This window comes from Cotesia glomerata, linkage group LG10 (assembly GCF_020080835.1).
Source record: "Cotesia glomerata isolate CgM1 linkage group LG10, MPM_Cglom_v2.3, whole genome shotgun sequence".
Lineage (NCBI taxonomy): Eukaryota > Metazoa > Arthropoda > Insecta > Hymenoptera > Braconidae > Cotesia > Cotesia glomerata.
The window spans coordinates 10,313,846-10,334,053 of NC_058167.1; the positions used below are offsets into that span (position 1 = coordinate 10,313,846).

Consider the following 20,208-nt stretch of genomic DNA (forward strand, 5'->3'; position numbering starts at 1 on the left):
TAAGACAATTATTCAATTTGTTATTAATTAATAAAAATTAAGTAGTTACAGAAGTGAATAATTTTATCTTTTTTAAGAGTTTCAGTGTTAAAAGAGGTGGTCGTAAAAAGTCTTTTTCTTTATATAAATGACCTAATTAATATATTTTTTACATTTAGAAGTTAGATAACCCTTTTTTAGAATCAAATAATTAATAAAAATTACATTTTGATCAGTAAAATTTATTTAATTAAGCATGCAGTAATTGGTACCGAAAAACCGCATGTGCGTGTAATACTGCAATTTTGCCAGTCGACTGCAGTAATAGAAGCGCCTCTATTTGTATATGTCTGTACCTATTACTGCGGACATAAACACGGCTGTTTTAACCTCTAAATAAGTGCGTGAATCAAGTTGTCTCGAAGTGAAAAATAAACTATGGATAAAATTAATAAAAAATCAAAAGTTAATAAACAAAAAAATAAGAAGTCGAGGCAAGTCCAGGAAAGCAATAATCAGTAGATTGTAAGATTACATCAATTAAAATTTACGAATTCTGGTCAATTAATAATACGTTAAGGCTGTGCTACTTATTATTTAGATGATGAAGAATTCTTGTTATTACATTAAACTAATAAATTTTCTTTTTGATAAGTTTTTGTTCATTTTTAAGTAAATCCTAAAATATAGCCGTTCTGCAGTAATAGGTACGCAGTAACTGGATCAGTTGCAGTAATGGACACTCAGTAATAGGAGCAAGCTACTTTAAGACCTGCAGTAATACATGCATTTAGACTTCTTTTTGAATGCAAATAATAATTTAACGAAAATATTTGTTTCTCTCATTGTTGATTTTATTTTGGGTTAATAATAAGTCAAACTTTTGTTTAAAAAAAAAAAATTTATTATTATCTTGAGAAAATTTTATAAAAATGCTTTCGAAGTGAGACTTACGAAAAAAACTGCAGTAATACCCACACTTACTCTAGTTGTTTAATTTTATGGTCATTTGAATTTTTTTTTTGTATGAAAAATAAGAGATTTACAATTTTTTCTCAAATTATTATTATTATTATTTGTAACATTAATTTAAAATTAATAATTATAAAATATTAATTTTGAGCTTAATAACTGACTACACTGATAGAAGGATTTGTTTATAGTTAAAAATATTTGTTAATATTTAACAAATCATTTATTAGAGACCACTTTTTAGTCCTTAACGAATATTTCTTAGTATTTAAAAAGATTTATTAATATTTAATAAATGAATATCAGATTTATTAAATACTAGCAGTTCGCCCCGGCTTAGCAGGGGTATTTAACAAAAATTTTCGAATTATTTATAATATAAGATAGCCTATGTCACCCGGGGATAGTGTAGCTTTCCAACAACGAAAGAATTTTTCAAATCGGTTTAGTAGTTTCGGAGCTTATTCAATGCAAACAAAAAAACAAACAATCAAATCTTTCCTCTTTATAATATTAGTATAGACAAACAAATCATTTTAAATACTAAGAAATATTTGTTTAATATTAAAAAGTAGTCTCTAATAAATGATTTATTAACTATTAAAAAATATTTTTTAATACAAATAAATACTTCTGTCAGTGTAGCAACCTTGCAATCACTATATGACTGCCGTGGCTTGTAAATTATAAATAAATAAAATTTTGCTTTGTTAAATAATGACTTTTGTTAAATTACACTGTACTTTCTTAAATATTGACGTTTTTAAAGATATAAGCTCATCCCGACGTTACACTCATTAAGAGCTTTCATTTGAGTACCCACATGCATTTTGATATATTTTTCATATATTCATATATATAATATATATCCACTCTTATAATTTAGATGAAAAATATGAAAATATACACAATAAGACAAACTATTCGTAACGTGATTGGTCAAATATAGGATAAAGGGGGAGGAGGGACCTTACTCAGTAGGAATTTTGCGGTAACCGAAAAAATAATTCAGACAGCCCAGACCGGGACACGAACCCGCACCACTTCGTTACGCGCCAAAGGCTCTCCCACTTAAACTATCTGAAAAATTGATGTGGGTACTTAAATGAAAGGTCTTGATGAGAGTAACATCGGGGTGAGCTTATATCTTTAAAAATGTCAATAGTTCACAAGATACAATGTCATTTCTTAATTATGTTAAATTACACTGTACACGGAGAAAAAAGTATTGCTATTTTCACGATACAGTATAGTGATGATCACGATCCTCGTATGACTATACTTTAGATGTGCATATGCCCGATCTAGTGGATCGTGATTATCACGATCCACATGGATTCGGATATCAAGTGTCTATATTGCTATGGTTTATAGATGATTAAGTTGTCTTTAATTAAATGTTAATTATATTTTATTGCAGATTATTGTTTTTTTAGTTTTTTGGTATATTATTGTTATTAACATAAATAAAAATTCCTATTGTAGCTTGATTAGTTTAAAATTTTTGTGTAGATTATGACAGTCAAGAATTGGATTAGGTTTAAAAATTTTTAAATAATGACTTACAGCAGTTGGACTTTATCTTTTATAACTTTGTTTTTTATTTTTACAAATATTATTAGCCTAGAAATTTGTATTATCGAAATTTTCATTTAAAAGAGGCAAATATTTTTGTCATAAGAAAAAAATTTTTTAATGGAATTTTTACTCCTTTATTACTGAACATACTCCATACAATTATATTTTTTTGTATAAAATAGTATGGGATCAAATCATTTATGCTAAAAAAGACTTTTATGAAAACAAGAATTTTATTTGTTTAATACAATATATAATGTACATTGTTTCTTCTTATCAACGCAGTAGAATTATATACAATAACCACGGACACGACATTAACACAGTTAACATAGGAAGATTTATTTCTTTACTATAGCCTTGAAAAATCGACACAAGTTTTTCAAGATTCCACTCGAGTAATTTATCAACAACCCAATCATCCATATCGCTGTTGATATTAATTAACTAATTTATGTAATTATCACTATTTCATCACCAAAATTGTAAACAAATCTACTCGTAAGAGTTTTAGACTTGTTTATGCGTGGCGGCGCTGAAGGCGTTGTGGATCGTGATAATCACGATCCGTTTCGCCGTAGTAAGGAAACGTTTCTTTATGATCGCAATACGTTTTGACATATTCACACGGAAATAGTATATTACACATCTAGGGCAGTAAAATAAGAAATGTCTCAGATCACATGCAATTGTTGTCCGAGGCGAAGCCGAGGTCAATAAACATGTGATCTGAGGCTTTCTTATTTACTGCCCGTGGTGTGTATACTATTTTTCTCCTCGACGGAGGCGGAAAGCGGCATTTTCGTTTAGCGCAGCGGGAGGAAAATTGACACTTTCCGCCCGGAGGTGAGAAAAAAAAATTTCGTTCTGGTAACGTAACTGTAGAGTTACCACAACTATACACAGTTTACTGTTCGTTGTAGAGTTACAGTAACAAAATGTTATTTAGTTCTGATAACTCAATGTTGTTGAGCTCTCAGAGCTCTACGGGATTGTTCTCAGAGCCAAACGGTATAGTTGGGAGCGCTCTACGTTGCGCAGTAGTGGAGTGCGCTGACATATTTCATAATCTTCTAAAATGCCAAACATAATTATTTTGTTACTAATCTATATTATTAAAAATATATGAGGACAATTAAGTTCCTAATTTATTTATTTAAGGAAATAGGTTTTTTTTTGTCAAATTGAATTTCGTTAGAACAGTTTTGTATTTATGGTTTTTCAAGGTTCATTTGCAGTGACTATTAATTTAATTTATTAGTTGAATATATTGTGATAAGTGATAAGTTATCGGAATACATTAAAAAGACCCAATTTAACACAAAATAAAATTTGTTTTCGTTTATTTATCTTTTCTCGTGCATATACGGTAATGATTTTATGTCCAATATTTATTGATATAATTAAGAAAATAAGATAATTTTGTGACGACCATATTTTTATTTTACAAATAATTTTTATTTGTAATATAAGTTCTATTATTATTTTATTTCTATTATAATACTATTCTTATTTGTCATATACAATTATTGTTGGCAATATAAATTCATTCTGCTGCATGTATTTATTAAATTATCAATGCTAAATCGTAAAAAAAAATTATTAAGCAGACTTCCAAAAATTTGTTATAGTCTCAGAACGATCCTGTAGAGTTGTGAGAGGTAAATAACGTTTAGCTCTCAGAGCTCAACGATGTAGAGTTGCAGGAGCCAAACGGTATTGTTACTATAAGAATACGTTAACCTACTGGAACTTTTTACAACTAACTAACTACTATAGAGTTCCTATAGCAAAATTTTTTTCTCCGTGCACTATACCATGGAAAGTTCATATAAGAATCCGAAGTATAGAGTATATCAGGTTATAATATCGTGAAAATGACGATACTGTTTTGAGCTAATCACAATACTACGTTCACGATCCACTGGATCACTATAATAGCAATACTTTATTCTCCGTGTACTTTCTTAACTATTGACGTTTTAAAAGATATAAGCTCATCCTGATGTTACACTCATCAAGAGCTTTCATTTGAGTACCCACATGCATTTTGATATATTTTTCATATATACATATATATAATGTATATAAAATATATGAAAAATTGATGTGGGTACTTAAATGAAAGGTCTTGATGAGAGTAACATCGGGGTGAGCTTATATCTTTAAAAATTTCAATAGTTCACAAGATACAAGGTCCGTTCTTGATTATGTGTCTAGAGATAGAGCATTTTCGAATGTAGTCTAAATAATTTTCATCATAAATTGACTGTCGGTGAGAATGATATGAAACCATAAAAAGATACAAATCAGTTCAAGACTTTTCCAACGATACTAAATTTAACGATAAAAACCCATTTTATCATCTAAATACACTGGCCACAAATTTTGCTTATTCTCTTAATAATATAGATTATTATTTTTTTTTTCGGCAGATTCCCAATAATGAAAAATTTATAAAAATCAATTTTTTTATTAGTTCTAAAAATTTTAATATTAAAAAAAAATAGTATATTACACACCTGTGGCAAGAAAATGAGAAATGTCTCAGAACACATATATGTTGCCCGAGGCGAAGCCGAGGTCGACATATATGTGGTCTGAGATATTTATTATTTTTTTGCCCTCCGGGCGGAAAGTGGCAACTTTCGTCCCGCTGCGCTAAACTAAGTTGCCGCTTTCCGCCTTCGTCGGACAAAAAAATAGTATACACTCCTCGGGAAGTAAATAAGAAAGCCTCAGATCACATGTTTGTTGACCTCGGCTTCGCCTCGGCCAACAATTACATGTGATCTGAGACATTTCTTACTTTACTTCCCTAGGTGTGTAATATACTATTCCTGCCATAGGTTTGTATACTATTTTTCTGTCCGACAGAGGAGGCGAGAAAGCAGCACTTGCTTAGCGCAGCGGGCCACTTCCGCCTGGGCAGAATAATTTTTTGCCCTCCGGGCGGAAAGTGGCAACTTTCGTCCCGCTGCGCTAAACAAAGTTGCCGCTTTCCGCCTTCGTCGAGCAAAAAAATAGTATACACTCCACGGGAAGTAAATAAGAAAGCCTCAGATCACATGTTTGTCAACCTCGGCTTCGCCTCGGCCGACAATTACATGTGATCTGAGACATTTCTTACTTTACTTCCCTAGGTGTGTAATATACTATTTTCCATAAAAATTTTTATTGCAAAATTTAGGGTATTGAAAAAATTTTTTTTATTTTTTATAAACAAAAAAAAAACAATTTTTCAAAAAAAATTTTTGAATACTATTTTTAAGGTTTGAATTAAATATTGGACCATGAAACTTTTATCTAAAAAATTGCAAATATTTTTTTTCAAAAATAAAGATATGAAGGAGGTTGAAATAAAAAATAAATATAAGGATAATATTTATTTATTTGCTAGGTTACGATAGTTTTTATAGGCGTAAACGATCGTTATAAAGCGATTGCGTAAAAAGTTAGTCGTGTAGGTCAACCGCACCATTGTCTAAATTCCTGGCGTGTTACGTCAAATTAGTTGTGGAGCGATCAACGCTACCGTAGGGGGTATATATTTATATTTATCCTTGCACATATGTGTGTATGTGTGTATAAAGAGATATTTATATGTATGGATGTGTATACAAAGAGCATACGGGGCTGCGCGGTGGTTATAACTGTGCCCGGTTCCCATGAAGGTTCGTTGGGGGTAACATCACGATCGCAGCATATGGTGGATAATAGGAGGACAAGTGCACTAGGAGATTTAAATAACCGTTGAGAGCTCGACTCCCGATAGCCCTGATCACCCGAGGATCACCGATGTAACCACTGATACTTTCTTTTCCGGTTTATGAAACTTATTTGTTTATCGTTATTTTTTTACGTTAGGAATTTATTTTTTCCATGGGAATTTTTTTACAGGATACTGGTTTTATTTATTTTTTAATTATTAATTTTTCATAAATTTAGAAAATGTTGAAAAATTTTAATATTTAATTTAAATCAAGAAATTTTTATTAAAAAAAATTTTTTCCTTTATTTTCATCTAATTTTACCAAGTGTGAATAATTTTTTTACTCAAATTTTAAATATTTAATTTAATTCAATAAATTTTAATTAAAAATTTCAATTTTATTGTTAAAAATTTTATAAATCAAATTTTAAATATTTTATTTAATTGAAAAAATTTTTATTAAATTTTTTCTTAATTTTAATCCAACTAGAAAATTTTTATAATTTTTTCAGTTGAATTTTAAAGTTTTAATTTAAATCAAAAAAATTTTTTTTGTCTTAATTTTAATTAAATTTTATTGTTAAAATTTTTTAATAAAATTCAAAATTTCATTTTAAAAATTTTTTTTCTTAAAAATAAAAGTATTTTTTTTTTTAATATTTATTAAAAAATTTAATTACAACTTAAAAAAAAAAAATAATTCGCCAATTTCAATCTAAAGCTTAAATAAAAAATTTTTTTTTCTTTTAATTTTAATTAGATGTTATTGTTAAATTTTTTTAATAAAATTTAAAATTTCATTTTAAAAATTTCTCATCCAAAAAATAAAAGTTGTTCTCTAAAATATTTATTAAAAAGTTTAATTAAAAATTATAAAAATTAATAAATCCTGCACTTTCAATTAAAAAAATTTTTTTTTCTCTTAATTTCAATTCAATTTTATTGTTAAAAATTTTTTAATAAAATTTAAAATTTCATTTTAAAAATTTCTTATCCAAAAAATAAAAGTTTTTCTCTAAAATATTTATTAAAAAATTTAATTACAACTTAAAAAAAAAAATAATTCCCCAATTTCAATCTATAGCTTGAATATAAAAAATTTTTTTTTTCTCTTAATTTCAATTCAATTTTATTGTTAAAAATTTTTTACAAAATTTAAATTTTCATTTTCAAAATTTCTTATCCTAAAAATAAAAATATTTATTAGAAAGTTTAATTATATTTTATAAAAAAAAAATGAATCCTGCACTTTCAATCTAAAGCTTGAATAAAAATTTTCTTTTCTCTTAATTTTAATTCAATTTTACTGTTAAAAATTTCTTAATAAAATAAAAAATTTCTTATCCTAAAAATAAAAGTTGTTCTCTAAAATATTTATTAAAAAGTTTAATTAAAACTTATAAAAAAATGAATCCTTCACTTTTAATCTAAAACTTAGATAAAAAAAAATCTAAAATTAAAATCTCCCAAATCTTACCTTAGTAAAAAACAGTCTCAAAATAAAGCTTTAAATTGTCAAAAGGTAATGTCAAAAGATAAATACCACTGCGGAATCCAGTTAATCCTGGTATTGCACCTACCCGCATAGTAACATATATTTCACCTGAATATGGAAATAAATCGCGCTGAAACTCAGCCGGTCAACATTTCTCGGTCCCCTGATTTCGCCTGCTGTCATGACATTCGGGTCTAGAGTCCACTGGGGGGTCTGAAAGCACATACATAGCCAGTGAAGGAGCATAGCATGCAAGATAGGACAAAAGTCACTTATATTAAACCGGCACATACACAGAGCGCGGGGGTGAGAACAACAACAGCAACACCAACACCACCAATACACTCTACCCCCATTGGCTAGTTTATAACACCGGTCTTACCAATAGCAAACAATAGTCACCCCCCAGGCGACCATTTGTGTCATACAACATACAACACACAACATACTACATAATAACTCGGAATCCGCGAGCTAAACTGGAGCATCACTTTAACAGTCGCATTGTCTTCGACCTCCAGTTTAGTTTTGTGTCGGATCGTGAACTATCATCACTCATCACTTCTCATCCCTTGATAGTTAATAAAAAAAATTTTATTTTTGCCGTCCGACCGCGAGCTCATCCCAAGTCATAGTGTAATTATTTAATTAATTATTTTTTTTCTCTAGTTTTTAAAATTCATTTCGCAGTGGCAGATTATTTTTCTAAAAATAAATATTTTATGACTCGGCGCTACTATTCGTCACGCTATTTACCATCGCTGCATTCGAACATGTCACTGATTATTTATTTATATTATCGTGATGTTCTTTACTTAAATATTTACATACATTTGTAATTTATTTTTTATTTTTTTTTATTTATCTGGTTGAATTTTTTGCAGCATCGCAGCACAGTGGGACTGTCGATGAGGATCGCGAGGACGAGGAAGATTGTGAAATAAGGTGTCCAGTTTGTGATAAACCCTTTCAAGATCTTGAACTGTAAGTTTTTATTTTTTTTTTTTTTTTTAAGATTAATTTAAGGTAAAGTACCCAGTACTTGAACACTTATAAAAATGGGACCAGCACTTGAACAGACTTTTCGAATTGTTATAATACAAAATCCGTAAATTTATTATGAGTAATATGGGTGATTCTCTGTAAGGACGTCTTAAATCTGTACAAAATTGTCCGACCAAATTATTTTTGATTTTATTAGAAAAAAAATTAACAAGGGCTACAAAACTATCAGCTTAATTATAATAAATAAACCAGCCGAATTAATTTTTGCTTTTTCGATATTTGTGTGTCTTTTGCCATATAACATGACAGGGGACTGATTTTTTTTTATCAAATTGAGAAAAATCAAGCAAACTATTTCAATGCATTCAACTTTTTAAGTTCTCAATGAATGTTTATATTAATTAGAATAATATTAAGACTTATGGATCCAATTTTATAAATAAATTATAAACAAAAATAGCTGCCAGGGAACTGAGTTTTGAAGTGGCCCAGACACATATTTCCAGAACAAACGGTGCTTTGACACTAAATATAATGCCGATAAAGCGTAAACAGCCCTATGGTTATTAACTTACGGCTAGTTAGATCCTTATAAACCTTACAAAAGGTAAAATAACACGCTAGATTTTTTTTTTTTGGCTTTGAACTTCTGGCAGGGGACTAATCTTAAAATGCCTGGGACAAACTTTGGTTTAATGAATTTAATGAAACAAATTAACTTTCGGTACTTTTTATTGAAGAAGATTGTTAATTAACTAATTAAGTTTATAAACATTATGGACCAAATTATATATTATTGACGAATAACTTAAAATTTAATCTTAAAGTTTGAATTTTGGGACTGGGACAGCCCAGGGGACTGACATTTCGGTGGTTTACGAATTTATAGCAAAAAAACCAAAATTTATTCTATTTTAGTTTTCAATGCTCCAAATAGAAATGTTTTTTTACTTTCGTAATAAATTTTTTTTAGTAACAAAATAACAATTTTTCTAATAAAAAATGCCTGCACTGATAAAAAATTATCTTGACTCAAGAGCCAAAATCTTGAACCAAGAATACCATTTTAAAGAAAATTGTTTTCTTGAGTCAAGAGAATAAATTCTTGAAACAAGAAAATTTTCTTAGAACAAGAATAATTTCTTGACACAAGAATTTATTATCTTGACTCAAGAAAATCATTTTCTTCAAAATGGTATTCTTGGTTCAAGAGTTTGGCTCTTGAGTCAAGTCATTTTTTATCAGTGTGGGACAGCAAAAAACATCCTTACAGAGAATCACCCATATAAGCATATAATTATTAAATGATACAGTAATTGATTTCTGTAAGTTTTTTCAATTATAAATCAAAACAATTATATTATTATTAATTTAAAAGTTGACATGTCGAGAATCATCGATAGATGGTATTTTTTTCATGAAAAAAGTACTAAATCGTAAACCAAACAATCAGTAAAAAAAAACGATTTATCATCATTTTAAGTAAAAAAAAATTGTACAATCTAATGAAATAGTCTTTTCTAAATAAAATATATTTTTTGCAAAGACATAAACTAGAATTTTCATATTAAATTTTAGCGTTCAACTATACCTCCAAATTTTCAAAGCAGTACCCAGAACTTGAACAGGCTGGGGCCGTATAATTTTAACAGCACTCTAATCTCTAATAGGTTTATAGACTAGTGATCAGCATTGTGATTTGTATTAATTACTGCAATTTAAATAAGTTATATGACTTAAAATTAGTGTAGTTAATAATTATTGAACGTTTTGAATTGATTTTTTTCTATTTATAATTGAAAATTTGCTTTGTCATTCATAAAAAATGTAATTAAAAATTTAAATACAATTATTTCTCATTTTTAAATGAACATATTAAATATTCACAGTATTATTTTTGAATATTATTCAATAATATGTTATATTTCTTTTGATATTTCAATAAAACTTTGAAAATTTTTGGTGTGCCTATGCCTATTGCCATATATTTTATAAGTTCAGCTACTGCGGCTTGTCAGAATTGATTGTTCAACTACTACTCCTTTCATAGTCTATTTTAAAAACGTTGTCAAAATATAAATAATTAATTATCTGCGTTATTTTGCGCTTCAATCAATTCAAAATTTTTTATATTTTCATAAAAATCACTAATTTGAACTAATAATAACTTCTTTATATATTAAAAGTAGGGACAAATAAGTTTTACTTTGAAACCTGCTCAACTACTGGGTACTTTACCTTAAAGGCAATTGTAATTTTTTTATTGATTTATAAAAATTAAATTTTAAGACACAATTTTATCATTTTTTTTTTTGTGAACAAATTATTATTATTAAAAAATTTTTGCATAAAATTTTTTTTTTGATAATTTTTAGGATTTTTTTTATAAATAAATTATAAAATAAAAAATTCTGCATATAAAAATTTAGAAAAAAAAATTTTTCACTAAAAAATTATAAAAAAAAATTTTTTTTTAATTAATAAATAAATTTTTTTTAAATTATCAAAAAAAATTAATTTTATTTTAAATTATAAAAAAAATTAAATTATTTTATTAAAATTAAATTAAATTATTAAAAAAAAAATTAATTTTTTTTTAGTTAATAAAAATCTAAATTATTAAATTATAATTTTTCTAAAAATTTAATTTTTTTCTTCATATTTTTTTATGATAATAATAATGGAAAAAAATATGAAATATTAATTAAAATTTTCTTTTATAAATAAAAAAATTTAATTTTTTCCTTAAAAATAAGACCGCAAGTAATTTATCAGCCTAAAATAAAATAATTAACATAACTAAAAGCATTGAAGTGGTTTGTTTGATGAATGAAGTGTCGTAGAAAATTCAAAGTCGCACCTGTTGTCAAGTGTCTTGTCAGTAGATGATCATTCCAGACATATTTACACCTATATCGTGAAAATTCCTCGGAATAGAAGGCCCGTGTTGTGCATTAACGGCGTCTCTCTATCCTTGGCTCTATATCATCAGCGGTTGCGTGTTCGAAACTCATCTGGGTTCGGAACACCGTCACCGGTACTATCTCACCGGGGTTAACACGACACGTCAAGACACTTAACTCTCTCAAAATCAATGCCCTCAACACCATAACATCCTCCTTTAAGCGGCGAACTCTCTATCTTTAGGGATACAATTTTCCTCCTTTCACCCCTTCCGCTTTATTCATCCGGTAGACCTTTTGCTTCGGTCTAGCCCTAAAAACTCTTTTATCGCCTCTACTCTCCGCCTTGTACTTTTCGCTTCCGATTCCCGTTCAAGTCTCGTCTGCTACAAGTTTACTCAACTTCTAACACCTTGAACAGTAACAAATTTTATGGAAAAATCTTCTCTTTAAAAATTAAAAAAAAAATTTTTTATATTTTAAAAATATTAAATAAGGTAAAAGACCCAATACCGGAACGACGAAGGGTACATGACTGGTTTTTATTACTTAGAAAATATTCAAATGGTTCATTAGTAATAATAATTCATCCAATCATATAGAATAAACATGTGGTTACACGAAAATAATTAAATTTATCAATTTTGTCGAATTTAATATTAAAAAAAACATGTTTTTTGAAAAAGTCTAAAAGACCCAGTATCGGAACACCTTAAGGTATTATTATTAATTACCCTTGCGACTTCCGTCGTCAAAAGTTTATGCTAGAGTGTACGGTACACATACCGAATAGTCATTATTGACAAGCCTAAAACTTTTTGCTGTTTATGTACTTATTTCAGCCAATCACGAACGAGAAACTGATCGTTTGAAAAGTCTGGCAACACTGCGTGAGCATTAACATATTTTATAGTGGTTATACTGTAGTGTTTTGGACTAGCTGTAGACTAACCTCTGTTTCGATACATGCATTTATTTATTTATTTACATACATTTATTTGGAAATATAGTAACAATGTCTGAAAAATCGACTTATAAAAGACGATTCATGAAAAAAAGTCCTTGAAAAACGACAGAAATCTCTAGCGCATATACAAATAACTATACAAATAACAAATAGAAAAAAAATAATTGACAATATTGTTTTGTTTTTTCAGAAAAATAAGTAATTAAATTTTTGTGTTTATATGTATTAACTGATTTTAAATTTAAGTATTTTTTATTATTTCATCTGACTATTATTTTTATAACTTATGAAAGATTAACATATATTATTATATTAAAATTGTTAACTTTTTGAATTTTTAATAAATATAAAAAAAAAATTAAAATAATTCAGCCGACATTTAAAAATTTTTAGAATTTTTTTTTATTGAAAAAATGATTACAAAAAAATAAAAAAAAATTTCACTTGAAAAAAACTTCAAAAACTGTAAATGCAATATAAAAAAAAAAATTTTTTTTCTTATTTAATTATTAAAAAAAAAAATCGAAAAATTAAAAATGTCGACTAACTTTAGTATCATAAAAAAATACTTATTTCATAAAATAATCATAGTTTTTTTTTTTTTAAATAAATAAAATTAATAACTATAATATTACACCTAACGTAAATTAAACTTTTCAAATTTGTCAGCGCATGCGCATCTCATACTTCTTTCGCGGCTTACAAAACTTGCGCTGTTGCCACAGCTTTATTAACGTATCCCCTCCTCGGCTAAAGTCTGGTAAATTTTTAATTACTTATTACTAAATATCTCTGAAACTGTGTGGTAATTATCAATGAATTTTTTTTTTTTTAATTGTTTAGTTGTTAGTTAACGTTACTCTAGTTTTTTAAAAAGATCCTAAGAAAAGTTTCTAAGATATAAAAATGTTTGTAGGTAAATTTTTCGATATCCCGTATACTGTAATGTATAAGAGCGTTCAAAACTCAAACTTTGAAATTAAATATCTCGGAAACTAGATGGTCAAAAATTCTCAAATTGCGCCAATCGACGCAGAATTATATGAACATTAATCTGCCAAAATTAAAAAAAAATCCTAAGAAAACGACTTTGGCGAGGGTACTACCTTAAATGCCTAGTCCCAATACCGGAATATGGTTGACCCAATACCGGAACGATAAATAAAACTAATTTTTTTTATCTAATGAGTCCGCTTTTCGTAAGCTGGATTAATTAAATAATTAATTAACAAATCATAATACTTTATGTGAATTTTTCTGAATTTATAAAACGAATTTATAAAATGTTATCTTCGACTTAACTTTCGGCATCCTACTACTACCTATAAAAAATTAAGCAGTTAATTCAGAACTCAAATGACATGTATGCATAGTGAAACTAACAATAATTTTTATCCCATAATAAAATTGAGATGAAATATATGTGGCATCAAACTATTCGTAACGTGATTGGTCGAATGTATCATAAGCATGAAAATATATGCAAACTCTATAGTCAGGCGCGCGCTTGCGCGCGCAAATTTAAATTCTAGTCCATTCTTATAATTTAGATGAAAAATATGAAAATATACACAATTAGACAAACTATTCGTAACGTGATTGGTCAAATATATCATAAGTATGAAAATATAGATAATTCCATACTAAATTCACACGCGCGCTTGCGCGCGCAACGTATACTAGTCCCATAATAAAATTGAGATGAAATGTATGTGAAACCAATCTATTCGTGATGTGATTGGTTGAAAATATTTATTCTCATTCTGATTGGTTGAAAGTGAATATAATATACATAAACGACACATAAATATATCATGACAATAAATATGAGGCGCGCGCAAATTTGAATTCTAGTTTAATATTAAAAAATCAAATAAATTTTTACTAAAAATCCAAAAAAAAAAAAATAAACGATTCGAGGTTATACTTGACGAAACATGTAAAAAAAAAAATTTCAAAACAGAAATTTGCTTTTGTTCTTCAAGTTAAAATTTACGAATATTTGAAACAATTTTTATAATAAAATTACTTTCTGTATTAAATGTTATTTCACAAAAACTTTTGTTGTTGTGCTTGATGTAAACAATCAACACAGTATATATCGTAAATGTAAATAAATAATATCAATATGGCTGACTGTTCCGATACTGGGTATTAGCTCATTTCGGGTGTACCAATAGACGAACAGTAAATTTTAAATAACAATAAGGTCTATTTTGTATTATCAATTAATTGCATCGAATTCTTAGTATTTGTATTAATACATAAAAAAAAAATTTTAGTGAAAAGTATTTCCATTAGGTTTCTATGAGCTTAAGATCATCGAGTGATTTCTTAGCAAAACCATTAAGAGACCTTGATAAGTCAGAAATCTAAGACTATTGACATCAGTAACATTTTTTTTCAATATTTCCAATATAATTTAAAGTTTCATTCATATTTTATTATGTAAAAAAAAGATTGAGGTTTTTAATAAAGAAAAGTTTGTTTAATTTGATTGAGTACGAGATAAAATATAAAATAATAATTGTCAAATCGTTCCGGTATTGGGTCTTTTACCTTATTTACGGAGTTATTGGACATGATAATTATTTTTGTCCTTAATGGTGACATTTGATTTATAATTTTAATTCTAGAAGGAAGAATTTTGTTAAAAATTATGAAAATATTGCATCATTAATTTCGAAAATATATTAAAAATTTTAACACCTTCTGATAAGAATTTTTAAGCAAAATTAATTAAAAAAAAAAAAAAAAATCTATGAATTATCAAAAATTGAAATTTTTTCCGTATTTTGTAAATATAAGTATAATATTTTGAAATTAAAAATAAAAATATTAAATATTTACCGAGTTATTGCTTATATTTGAGAGATTTAATTATTTATTTCACACTAAAAAAAAAAAAAAAAATTAATTTAAATCAGAATAAGCAAAGTCATCAACAAATATGCTATTGATATTGATAATTTTGGAGGACCAGTAGATAAAATAAAAAGTGAAGCAAAAATGGTGATTCTAAAATAATAAAATAAAAAACATTCCAGGTGTACAAATAGTGATTATAAACTATCAGACATATTATATTTTTCTTATCTTTGAAATTTTTTTTTATAATTTTTTCTTTCAAATTTAATTTAAAAAAAAAAAAAAAAAAAAATTTTTTTTTGTTTTCTTTGAATTTTTTAAATTTTATAAATTTATCTGCTCTTTGCACATGCTATGTATTGTATAAAATCATTAATTCTAAACATTCTATACGTAAAAATGTAACATATTGTTGTAAATTGCCGAAGGCGTTTCTTTACAAATAAATAAAAATAAAATAAATCAAGATGAAAAATTCTTGAATCAAATAAAATTTACTTAAACCAAAAATTTTTTAATTTAAAAAAATAGACTCAAATTAAAAAAATGAAGTTATTTAAAATTATTTACTCGATTCAACTAAATTTTTTTTTGTGCAATTAAACTTTAAATGCAATTTTATCTAAAGTTTACTTAAAAAAAAAAAAAAAAAAGGGAAAACTCTTATTAATTAAATAAACAAAAAAAAATTATTTTTAAACTTTAAAATTGAAATAAAATAAAAAAATAATCAGATAATTTTATCACCTACAAAAAATTTATTATAAAAATGCCTAATTATGCCATCCAAAAAACTAGCTCATAAATAAAAAATTTTCAAACTAACAAAAAATTTTTTTTCAAATTCCAGATTAGACAATCATTTAGTAACAGGACACCGCTACCCATCCGACCAACACATCTGCGAGAGCTGCCCCCGAGCGTACGCCTGGCGTCCTCTGTTAGTGCGCCACCGCGCAATAATCCACGGCGACTTACGAAAGTACCCTTGCGAGAACTGCCCAAAGGTAATAATCACTCCCAATACCCTAATCTCTCCATCAAATCCCCTCTCGATAAAAGCATTTCCAAAGCTAATAGTCAAACACGTCTCAGGTCTTCACGGATCCATCGAACCTGCAGCGGCACATCCGTACGAACCACGTGGGCGCGCGTAGCCACGCTTGCACAGAGTGCGGAAAGACATTCGCAACCAGCTCAGGCCTAAAACAGCACACGCACATCCACAGCAGCGTGAAACCATTCCAGTGCGAGGTCTGTTTCAAAGCCTACACCCAGTTTTCAAACCTGTGCCGACACAAGCGGATGCACTCCACTTGCCGCATGCAGCAGAACTGCCTCCGCTGCGGCCAGTCGTTCAGCTCCGGAACATCTCTATCAAAGCACAAGCGGTTCTGCGACTCAACCTCAGCCCCAGGGACTCCCACCAGACAATCTGGCACAATGCCGCTGCCCTCAGCGACAGCCTCCAACCCTTTTTTAGTCTACCAGCGTCAGCCAGTCTCACTGCCCGGCGGCTTGCCGTTCTACCCTCACAACCTGATGCCGCCGTACCCTGGACTCTTCCCCAACGCTCCTAGTTTCCTCAACACCCCCCTGCTGTTTCCTCCGAAGCTTCATCAGCACCAACAGCCCCAATCTCAGCCAAGTCAGCACCACCAGTCCCCAGAGGTCAAAAGAGAAGAAATCAAACATAGTGAAAGCCCCAAAAAGGAAAGATTCACTCCTCCCCAAATCTCTCCCATGCCTCAAGCGAGTAAGGTCTCTCCCTCCATGGCCGAGGAGGCTACCTCCACATTCAGACCCTCTCCTGCAAGGCCGCCTGCCCAGCTAACTCCTACTCCTACTCCTATTCTTACTCCTAACGCGGACAGCGACGAGGAGAGACGCCTTTTGGAGACCAAACCGGCCAAAAGAGAAAATACTGAAGAATCTGAGCAGCCTTTGGACCTCAGGGTGCTTAAGAAGCCCAAGGTCGCTCTGGAGGCGCCTTTGGAGGAAGTTCCAGTCAAAGCGGAACCAATAAAAGCAGAACCTCACTCAGAACCTCACTCAGAACCTCTGAAACAGGAAAAAGAAGACAAATTAGAGAGTCCTAGACTGACTCACAGAGAAAATCCTCCGACTCCTCCAATGGCTTACCCGCGACCTATCCATCCGATGTTCCTTGAAGCGATGTACCGGCCTACTAACTCCTTTCCGGGGTTCCCAGGACCTCCGCCGAACGAGTCAAGGCTCCTCCCGCCTTTGCACCCCTTTGGACCTCCCAGGATCCCTTTTTTAGGGAACCTCATGAATAATCTTGGTGGAGGCCGCGGAGACTTTGATCTTCTGTCGCGTAATCCTCTAAGCGGCTTTCCTGTTAAGCCCTTTCAGAATGTGATGTCTCCGCACCACCCACACCCCCACTCACACCACCACCACGTCTCAGGGAAGGTCAAGGACCGGTACTCTTGTAAGTTCTGCGGAAAAGTCTTTCCCAGGAGCGCGAATTTGACTAGGCATTTGAGGACCCACACTGGAGAGCAGCCTTACAAGTGCAAGCACTGCGAGAGGTCTTTTAGTATCTCGAGCAATCTTCAGAGACATGTTAGGAATATTCATGATAAGCAGCGACCGTTCAAGTGTCCGCTTTGTGAAAGGTGCTTCGGTCAGCAGACAAATTTGGACAGACATCTTAAGAAGCATGAGGCTGATGATGGCAGTGTGGTAGTTTCTGTCGCGGATTCTCCGAGCAGTAGTAATGATAATGAACGCGAGGATGCCTATTTTGATGAAATAAGGTCCTTTATGGGAAAAGTCGCGTATGGAAGTGATAGCAGTTATGGTATGACACATCCGGCGTATTTACCGCCGAGGTTGGATGGGAAGGAAGCTGATTATGATGATGATGAGTATAGTGAGGAGGGGGTCTCGCCTTTGGATGATGCTGATAATTTGTCTGTTGAGGGGAAAGAGTCGCCGACTATGGCGCAGCAGTATGAAATTAAGTGCAGGAATAAACAGGAACTTCTTAATAATAATACTGCTGAACCTGTCATTGAAATCTCGACATAGTTGAGGTTAATGTAATTTATTTAAATATTATTGTTATTTTTTGCTTGGTACTTTTTAAAGGTGATATTTATATTGATATATATTTTAGTTTGTAATTATTGATCGTGAGCTTTTTTTCGTTTGTTGCGCAAATATTTTATATGTTATTAGATGACATTTTTAATTTAGCTGTCACTTGATTAATTTTTTTTTTTTTTTTAATAAATTTGATCTAGAAATTGTTTTTTAAAAATTTTTTTTCTTGCTATAATTTGTCACAATTTTTTATATATCTGATAAATTAATTTTGACTTTTTTTAAGAAATAAATTGTTATGAAAAAAAATTTTTTCTTAAAAATTTCAATTGTAACTTTTTTAAAAAATTTTTTTCAATGCTATTTATTTATTGAAAAAGTTCAAAAAATGACCGCCGTTTAGTAACTTAGTTTTATTAATGATACTGAAGTCAGCTAGAATAATAATTTCTTGAATTTTTTTTTTTTAAATAAATTATTATAAAAAAAAATTTTTTCTTAAAAATTTCACTTGTAACTTTTTTAAAAAATTTTTTCACTGTTAAGGTAAAAGACCCAGTTATTGATACTGGCCTAGTTATTGACACTTGCAGTTTTATTTTGATTAAAAAAAAAAAAAAAAAACAAATTAACTCTAATAAATTAATAGATACAATTCTTGAATTTTAAAATTTTAAGATAATTGATTTTTTGAGAACATTTTTTTTTTAATTAGAATAAAATTGCAAGCTTCAAACAACTAGACCAGTGTCAATAATTGGGTCTCTTACCTTATTTATTTATTAAAAAAGCCCAAAGAATGACAGTTGTTTGCTAACTTCAATTTAATTAATGATACTGAAATCAGTTGACATTATTAATAATTTCTTCAATTTATTTTAACAAATAAATTATTATAAAAAAAATTTTTTTCTTAAAAATTTCACTTGTAACTTTTTAAAAAAATTTTTTTCACTGTTATTTATTGAAAAAGTCCAAAAAATGACAGCTGTTTGCTAGCTTCAATTTTATTAATAACATTGAAGTCAGCTGACATATAATAATTTTTGAATTTTTATTTAACAAATAAATTATTATAAAAAAAAATTTTTTTCTCAGGGCCAGTTTTTCAATTCAGGATAAAATTTTATCTAATGATGAAATATATATGAAAATTATTAACAATAAAGTTAGCCGACATTTTTGATTTTTAAATTTTGCCTATTTATAAAATAAGAACTAAAAAACATTTTTTTGTTAATTGCACCTATAGTTTTTCAAATTTTCTAATGTGAATTTTTTTTTTAATTTTTTGTAATAATTTTCTTCAATAAAAAAAATTGTAAAAATTTTTAAATGTCGGCTAACTTAATTTTCATTGAAAATTAAGTAAACTGACACTCATCAATTTTTGATTTTTTTTATTTATTAAAAATTAGAACTAAAAAACTATTTTTAAAAAATTCCACAAATAATTTTTAAAATTTTCTACAAGTGAAAATTTATGAATTTTTTAAAAATTATTTTTCAATAAAATAAATTATAAAAATTTTTAAATATTTAATTTAATTTTCATAATTATATCTATAAATATACTGGCAATAATAATTTTATCCTGAATAAAATTTTATCTTGGATTGAAAAACTGGCGCTTAAAAATTTCACTTGTAATTTTTAA

General features: G+C 28.8%; 1 protein-coding gene across 5 annotated transcripts in view; it reads left to right on the forward strand.

The window, feature by feature from the left end:
• The window catches only part of LOC123272549 (histone-lysine N-methyltransferase MECOM-like), a 149,364-nt gene extending 130,659 nt beyond the window's left edge, over window positions 1-18,705 (forward strand). For 4 of the 5 annotated variants that reach the window (XM_044739413.1, XM_044739416.1, XM_044739417.1 and 1 more), the window contains exons 6-8: window positions 8,621-8,720; window positions 16,330-16,486; window positions 16,560-18,705. In XM_044739413.1, coding sequence (XP_044595348.1) covers window positions 8,621-8,720; window positions 16,330-16,486; window positions 16,560-18,536 — 2,234 coding nt within the window. In that variant the 3' untranslated portion in view covers window positions 18,537-18,705. The remainder of the gene's footprint in view (window positions 1-8,620; window positions 8,721-16,329; window positions 16,487-16,559) is intronic. The other variant, XM_044739414.1, reaches the window with a different exon arrangement.
• The last annotated feature ends 1,503 nt before the right edge of the window (window positions 18,706-20,208 follow it).